Source organism: Anguilla rostrata, chromosome 3 (genome assembly GCF_018555375.3).
Source record: "Anguilla rostrata isolate EN2019 chromosome 3, ASM1855537v3, whole genome shotgun sequence".
NCBI lineage: Eukaryota > Metazoa > Chordata > Actinopteri > Anguilliformes > Anguillidae > Anguilla > Anguilla rostrata.
Window position 1 is genome coordinate 73,189,964 of NC_057935.1, and position 8,201 is coordinate 73,198,164.

Sequence of the window (8,201 nt, forward strand, 5' to 3'; positions counted from 1 at the left end):
AAAAAGGTTAAGAAGCGTGTGCTCAATTGTAAAAAAAAGTGAATAATAATAATAAAAATAAATAAAAAATATACAGCCATCCCTCTTCACATTTTTTTTCAGGTCTGTGACATATTCAGATATAACCTAGACATTAAAACTATAATGAATGGTGTCAGTTATGTAATGTTGCTGGTATGATGTCAATATGACTATCAACAGATCTTTTCACTGTCTATTTTTGCTGCGAACCGCGCGCCTCACACATGAAAAATAGGCTCCACGCCGAAACTCTAGATGACGCGCCGCTGCAGCGAGGCTCGAGCCGCGCCTCAGACGCGCGTCTCACGCAGGCTGTGAGGCTGCTCTAACCTGTTAATATGGGCGCCGAAATGAAAAGCAAGAGTTTCCGCGACCGTCAGGCACACGTGAGGTAAGCGGTGTGGACCGGGCCTCACACATGCTCATGTAATTTGCGACCTTGGCCTCGACTTTCGGTTCGATCCCAGAGGTACAATGACGGTGAATTTGCATGTTTTAAGTAGTTTCTCACAATCTGTGACCAGAAGGATATGGGAGTGAATAGCATGTGAGACCCTACAGTCATACCCTAGTGTTTCAGTAAAAAAGCGCTTTATATCACTCGATCATGTGGGTCAGGTGTGTTAATCCATGAAAGACAATGCTAAAGTTAGCTGTGAGGTCACAAGCCTTTGTTCTCCATGTAGATGCTGTAGGTAAACCAGCAGTCACCTGCCAAGTGAACGGCTCCTCAGTAACCCTGCTGTGCTCTGGGGGCGACAGACCAAGCACTCAGTACAGGTGAGAGGGGCCTGCCATAGAGCCCCAGCCAGGGTCCCAGCTGAAGATAGAGGCAGCAGAGAGCTCTGATGCAGTCTACACCTGTGTGCTGCACAACCCTGTGGGTGAGAGCAGAACAGACTTTCCTGTAAAGAGCTGCTTCCCTGCTCCAGGTAAGGCCCACTCAGCTGATGTAGGGACTGAGCACAGGCCTGCCATCCTAGCTGCCACAGTCCACCCCTAATGCTCATTTCACAGGTTTGGGTAGCTGTTCCAGTTGTTATGTAGTCCACCCCTAGTGCTCATTTCACAGGTTTGGGTAGCTGTTCCAGTTGTTATGTAGTCCATCCCTAATGCTCATTTCACAGGTTTGGGTAGCTGTTTCAGTTGTTATGTAGTCCACCCTAATCTTCATTTCACAGGTTTGGGTAGCTGTTCCAGTTGCAATGCAGGTCTGTAGACTAAGGGTTTTAACCAGAGTTTTTACCTTGAGTTAAGCACAATTTTTTTCCACTTGCTTAATTTACAATTTGTTCATGTTCTGCTGTTCTCCTGTGGTTACCAGCCTCTGTTGAATTTTCTGTGCTATCCTGTGAATTTCACCCTCTGGTCTACAGCATAGAGTACTGGGTATAGGCCCTGTTTACGGTACTGTCGGGGTCCTACTAGGGGTTAAATGCTCAGTTGCCCCATCTACCCCACAGTCTCTGAAACATGACTGAGGCACATTGATTACTACTGACCCCAATCATCCCCAGCACTGTCAGCTGAGACAGCTGTTGCTGAGCAACCAGTCAACTTCAAATTAACTGCCATTTCATTAACACAGGGAGCTAAATAAATCATCTTCTAAAGTCAGAAATATATACACACAGAAATATATTTATATACATCTTTCAATAGTCAGATCAAAATGGTTGAGCTTTGTCTTTTATATTTTTCTAACATGCTCTGTTTTTCTTTGTTTTTAGGAAGCGCCTCTGTCCTGATTTCTGTAGTCCTTATCCTTGTTCTGTAGTCCCTTTGTCCTGACTGAGCAGCACGAAGGGACTGATGGGAGTGCTGGAATTTCACAGGAGAGTCAGACAGGTAAGTACAGAGAAGCAGCAGGTAACCTGCCAGTCAGTCACCTGCTTTACATCAAATTTAATATTTTATTTCATTTTTCCACAGAATCACTAAATCTTCTGAAGAGAGAGGAGTGGAGACTGAGGGGGGGAACTCTAAACACCCCTCCTCTGGCACTGTCCCGTTCAGCACTCCTGTGTCTCCACCTACTGCTCCACCCAAAACTGAAATTGAAGAGGAGACCTTCCACAGTCCCCCGCCCAGCCCCTCTCCTCTCCACCCCCTGAAATCACCCCCCCCCCCCCCCCCATCTAGCACCAGCTCCAGTACAGAGTCACAAGTCCAGACACAGGAATAGAAGCTCCTAAGACCAAGAAAATAGGAGATCATTTAAAGAACTGAAACTTTATTGCGCTGTGTGTGTGTGTGTGTGTGTGTGTGTGTGTATGTACATGTCTGTGTGAACTTGTCTTGGCTAGTAGCAGCTATAGTTTCAGTATTTTTACTTTTCTGACTCCCCCACGGACTCCCCCACACACGAACCCGTCAGTACTTCATGGTGTAGACACACGGTCCCAGAGCGGGTCCAACAGCACAGCTGTTCAGGCTTATCCAGCAGAGACACCGCGGCTACCGTAGCATTCCAAAAAATCTCCGTTCACCAAGGCTCGGGTACGAAGGGGAAAAATAGAGAAAAGAAAGAGAAGACGCCCCAGCCCCTGGTGTGGTCTAGCTAAACTCCGTGGCCAGGTGTTTTGGAGGTCTAAGCTGTCATTGGCTGTTTGAGGTCTGCGCTGCCATTGGCTGTTTGGAGGACACACCATATCACTTTCACCCTTCCCATCGGGGGTGGATTTCAATTGGTTCAGTAAAATATTTGCCAAATTAGATCAGGTTGGATAATCATATAGCTGTACAAGATAATCAGATACACTTTATTCCATGATCTTCGTTATGAATTTTAGAAGATAACCATACCAAACATGACTGCCTTAAATACAGGTTAAGGGGATTACTTGCTAGTAGTATGCTGTGATGACTTGCAGTTGACTTTGAATTTTTTTTAGACCAGTTGGGTAGCAGAACAGTATTTATTTATTCATTATGACTAATATGATTGTAATATTCCACACATTCATTCCACACACTCCTTTCACCCCCTCACACTCCCCAAAACGTCCTTAAATGAAAGCACTTTATAATGTACTACATATAAATGCTTAACTCACATCCTCATGAGCACTCATGTAACTTCTCCATCCTATTCATGCCCCTAAAATCATACTGTAATATGTTACCACAATGCTTTCTTTAATTCTGTTTTTTTTTTAAGTACCTTCTATCATTGCTTCTCAGTTAATGTGTAAGTCCAAATGTTATTATGTCTTGCTTTTTGTAATCCCAAATTGTTCAGTGCCTGTTTGTTTGTTTTGTTTCCTCCTTGTAAGAGCGCATGTGTACATGGCCGTATGTTTCTCGCCATACCTATTTGTCAAGAAATACAAAACTGCATGATCGCCCCCATCCCGGATAGCATGCTAGTAGTAAATAACCGTTGGGAAAAACCGGGATTACCAACCCGCAAGTAAGCTTTCACTTTCACATCAGGCCCGCCACCGGAGATGCGCCTGTATGAAGACGAGCAATGGCAGACACACGCTTCAGAATCACTACGCCGTTATTTTTTATCCTCGCGAACTTCATATTCGGTAAGAACTGTAACTCGCTTCTGTTAGTCTTTCGTAGTATGGTTTCCAAGTGATAACCTTTTTTTCACAGGTTACACGTTTAACTATCTTGCTAATATGCTAAATTATTGTGCAGTAGACTCAAAAAATACGTTTAACTCCGCTGTTCAACCGCGCTGCGCCTGTAGCGGTTAATATAATCCTGAGTGATTTCTGCCTGAGGAAGAGCCCATGACCGCGATCGCGGCGGACAGTGTTGAGCGATCCTACGTGTTTTGCATTTGATTGTTTCAGTGAGTTTCCGACATTACTGTGGGACTTTCTACCCGTGAATTATATTCTAGTGTACTCTACGAGTGGGGAAATTTTAGAGACATTTGGGCTATGTAGACGCCATACTAAATATAGCCTACATTTTGTCCAAATTTAAATATGGGATACTATGATATCAGGTATCAGAATCTGCAGCGCGAGTCAATGATTTATCAGGACAAAGACAATACACATAAGCGGCTTGAGACAGGTGAAAAAATGTGAAAGACTTTAATGAGACTTTATATTTCAGCTACCCTAATATTTTACGTTTAGAATGTTAAATGTTGACAGAAGGGAAGTATTGAGATACTGTCTGTGTCTGTAGGTTTATAAGATTCCGTTCACGTAGGCTTGTAAAATTATTTGCATCTTAATTGAGTTTGTACTGTCATATTCTCGGTCAGTTATTGTAGTAAACGGGAACAGACGGATATCAGTGTGCCCCAACCCCCTGCATTAGCCTAAATAATTTGTCTTGGAGACTGAATTAATAGCCTTCTGTCCGGTAATTAGAATATTATTATAACTACTAAGTGTAAAAACCAGAAACACAGCTGCTGCACACAGGCTCGTCATCCATCCAGAGTTCATCATCCATGACGCCAAGTGATAACACCTGTCTTTAGTGCTGACGTCAAAACAACAAATGCAAACTTCAGAGGCTGAAAACGTTTTCAAAAAGGTTTAAACTGGCCCACATGAATAATCGCGTTAAAATAAATTCGTTAAAAAACGAAAGCGAACATAAAAGGAACGCCCTCAGAAGTAAGAGGCGATGCGAAGAGAAGGCAGGGGACCAGAGATGGTCATTCTCTGTTTATAGACTCCAGTGGTTACTCGAGGTATTGCAGTTTAGTAAGTCTGGTACCGAAAAGCAGGTTTCCCCATTGAAGTCCATTCAAAACTAATACTGTTAAGCTCCAAAATTTCTTCACACGAAACTAATTACTGTCCAGTAAATTAGTTCTTTTTGTAAGCCAAGGAGAAGATGTGTGTCTGAACTCAATTAAACACCAATGGGAGATTCTGGACCAACGTGTCAGACCGTGCTCTCGCCCACCATCACCAAAACACCAAATGAGGGCATATCTTTTGGAAGAATAGTGTTCTATCCCTCCAATAAAGTTCCAGAGATGTGTAGAATCTATGCCAAGGCACACTGAAGCTGTCCTGATGGCTTCTGTTGGCCCAGCACCTTACTAAGACACTTTCTGTTAACATTTTCTTTAGAAAAATGTACCTAGGCTATGGTTTCTATATTTTTAAAAAATAAGTGAAAAATTCATTCATTCTAAAAGACTTACTGCGCTTCACATCATGCACTCAGTAAATCCAGTTAATCATCCACATCAATGCCTCTGGCTTTCTTGCAGGTGATGTCACGCCTGAGATCATTGCCCAGTCTAACGGGAACTTCACACTACAGCCTAGAGTTCAGGGTCCCCTGGAGGAAATTTTGTGGAGGTGGAATAATCATAAGGTGGTTGAATTTGACCAGAAGGAGGTGGTTGAATACAGGCAGTTTAAAGGACGGACAATCCTGGACCTCACAACGGGAGCCCTGACCCTCACACGTCTCACAGAGGCTGACAGTGGGGAGTATGTTGGTGAGCTGCAGATCAAGGGAACTCTGGTGGAATATCGTCAGACGGTGAAAGTGTTTGGTGAGTTTGCTTCTACTGAATGACCAAATCCCAGTTAATTGTGGGCTTTCATCCAAAAAATTTAGCTGTATGTTATAAAAAATATATACATTGTCTACTGAAATACACTTTCAACCATTTTGTGGGGCAATAAAAAAATGTTTGTCTGTCAAAGCAGGTAGAAGCATGGCATTTTACATTATTTCAAAGTGCTTCACAAGTCGGTCTGTAACCACACGGTTAGGGGTGTGAATATCGCTAAATGGCACAAAAGTTATAGTTTCACAGAGTTCTCAACCATAAGTGTTTCAGTAAAAAAGCGCTTTATATTAATCAATCATGTGGGTCAGGTGTGTTAATCCATGAAAGACAATGCTAAAATTAGCTGTGAGGTCACAAGCCTTTGTTCTCCATGTAGATGGTGTAGGTAAACCAGCAGTCACCTGCCAAGTGAACGGCCCCTCAGTAACCCTGCTGTGCTCTGGGGGCGACAGACCAAGCTCTCAGTACAGGTGGGAGGGGCCTGCCATAGAGCCCCAGCCAGGGTCCCAGCTGAAGATAGAGGCAGCAGAGAGCTCTGATGCAATCTACACCTGTGTGCTGCACAACCCTGTGGGTGAGAGCAGGACAGACTTTCCTGTAAAGAGCTGCTTCCCTGCTCCAGGTAAGGCCCACTCAGCTGATGTAGGGACTGAGCACAGGCCTGCCATCCTGACTGCCACAGTCTGCTTTTTACTACTGCTACACGCTCTGGCCAACACACAGACACACAGACACACAAACACATGCATACACACACACACACACACACACACACACACTGGCAGAGACATAACAGGAATTACCGTTGGAAAGACTTTTCTCTGACTTCACAGTCCAGAGAGAGACTTTCTTCAATTTAGATCACTCATTTCTACTACAAACACATATACCACATATTCTACCACATACAACTGATTTTTTTTGTTGTAACAGATGTGTAGCACTTAACTTTGATTTTGACTTCTGATGTAAAAACTGCTGTGTTGGCAAAGTGAAGATTAAGTGAAATATGTTTCATTTTCTGAATCCAGCAGTTTTAACAGTTAAAACCCTCGATTGACATCCGGCACTCTGAATACCGAACACAAGTGCATCAACAGTTAAAACCCCTCACGTATCCTACATATAAAATACATTTGGTAACTTGAATTTCTTCTTATTATCAAAGATGGGGCGGCACGGTGGTGTAGTGGGTAGCACTGTCGTCTCACAGCAGTAAGGTTGTGGTTTTTGAATCTTGGCTTGGGGCCTTTCTGTGTGAAGTTTGCATGTTCTCCCCATGTCCATGTGGGTTTCCTCCCACAGTCCAAAGACCTGCAGGTAGGCTAATTGGAGACTCTAAATTGGCCATAGAAATGGGTGTGTGAGTGAATGGTGTGTGTCCAGGGTGTATTCCTGCCTCTTGCCCAATGCATGCTGGGATACGCTCCAGCACCCCCCGCAACCCAGCTCAGGATTAGCGGGTATAAATAATGGATGGATGGATTATCAAAGTATCAATAATTAATTAAATTGGCAAATTCATTGATAGGCAGAGAAATCTGTTGGATCAACCTTTGTCAAATGGACACCTCAGAACCAGATTAAAATGAAGAAATTCATTAAGTTACAACAAAGATTCACATATGATAAAGACGAGGTTCTGCTACCTTAAAGAAAAGAAAACACAATGTTACCGACATGGACAAGTTAGTCACAGAGGAAATGAGTGAAAAAACCAAACCACGGCCAGTTCTCCCAAACATGCCCCAGGAAACCAAGATCACAGTCCAAAAACCAAAACGCAGAGATAAGACCTGTAACATGGCTTCATTGCCCCATGGACGTTCCCTTTCATGTTAGTGGAGTGGAGAGCAGGGAGAGAAAACGGATACAATCCCATGGTCATATAAATGATAATGTCTGTTTCTCAAAGATCAGAATCTAAAGACTAGATGATCCGACAACAGGGTTAAAAAAAGACATTTGATCAACAGCTCAGCTGAACTGAGTCACTAAAAGTCTGTGCATCTGCTCTCTGAGAGTCACACAGGTTCATCTCACACACCTGTAACCTGTATAACAGGTTGGTCTATCCCAGAAAAATAGCATACCTGTATGGGATTTGTGTGCAGGTGTGGGAGGGGAAGTTGGTCTGTAACCACAAGGATATGGGAGTGAATAGCATGTGAGACCCTGCAGTCATACGCTAGTGTTTCAGTAAAAAAGAGCTTTATATCACTCGATCATGTGGGTCAGATGTGTTTATCCATGAAAGACAATGCTAAAGTTAGCTGTGAGGTCACAAGCCTTTGTTCTCCATGTAGATGCTGTAGGTAAACCAGCAGTCACCTGCCAAGTGAACGGCCCCTCAGTAACCCTGCTGTGCTCTGGGGGCAACAGACCAAGCACTCAGTACAGGTGGGAGGGGCTTGCCATAGAGCCCCAGCCAGGGTCCCAGCTGAAGATAGAGGCAGCAGAGAGCTCTGATGCAATCTACACCTGTGTGCTGCACAACCCTGTGGGTGAGAGCAGAACAGACTTTCCTGTAAAGAGCTGCTTCCCTGCTCCAGGTAAGGCCCACTCAGCTGATGTAGGGACTGAGCACAGGCCTGCCATCCTGGCTGCCACAGTCCACCCCTAATGCTCATTTCACAGGTTTGGGTAGCTGTTCCAGCTGCTCTGC

General features: G+C 44.0%; 2 protein-coding genes and 1 long non-coding RNA gene across 5 annotated transcripts in view; 2 read left to right on the forward strand and 1 right to left on the reverse strand.

Annotated features, from left to right (window-relative positions):
- LOC135251895 (protein PRRC2A-like) overlaps positions 1-8,201 on the forward strand; it is a 150,371-nt gene that overhangs the window by 67,381 nt on the left and 74,789 nt on the right. The gene's annotated exons all lie outside the window — the stretch shown is intronic.
- Positions 1-8,201, reverse strand: part of LOC135251900 (uncharacterized) — a 37,661-nt gene that overhangs the window by 4,744 nt on the left and 24,716 nt on the right. The gene's annotated exons all lie outside the window — the stretch shown is intronic.
- LOC135251898 (lymphocyte function-associated antigen 3-like) lies at positions 1,965-8,165 on the forward strand. Its single transcript, XM_064329762.1, has 3 exons — positions 1,965-3,557; positions 5,225-5,515; positions 7,843-8,165. Exons 1-3 carry the CDS (start codon positions 3,494-3,496, stop codon positions 8,157-8,159), a joined length of 672 nt encoding a protein of 223 aa, XP_064185832.1. The 5' UTR covers positions 1,965-3,493; the 3' UTR covers positions 8,160-8,165.

What these genes read in the sequence shown, in the direction of transcription:
- LOC135251898 (XM_064329762.1), top strand. Translation starts at nt 3,494, where the DNA reads ATGGCAGACACACGCTTCAGAATCACTACGCCGTTATTTTTTATCCTC. An exon ending in CCTCGCGAACTTCATATTCG is followed by an intron (nt 3,558 to 5,224) that starts GTAAGAACTGTA and finishes GCTTTCTTGCAG; the next exon opens with GTGATGTCACGCCTGAGATC. An exon ending in TCAGACGGTGAAAGTGTTTG is followed by an intron (nt 5,516 to 7,842) that starts GTGAGTTTGCTT and finishes TTCTCCATGTAG; the next exon opens with ATGCTGTAGGTAAACCAGCA.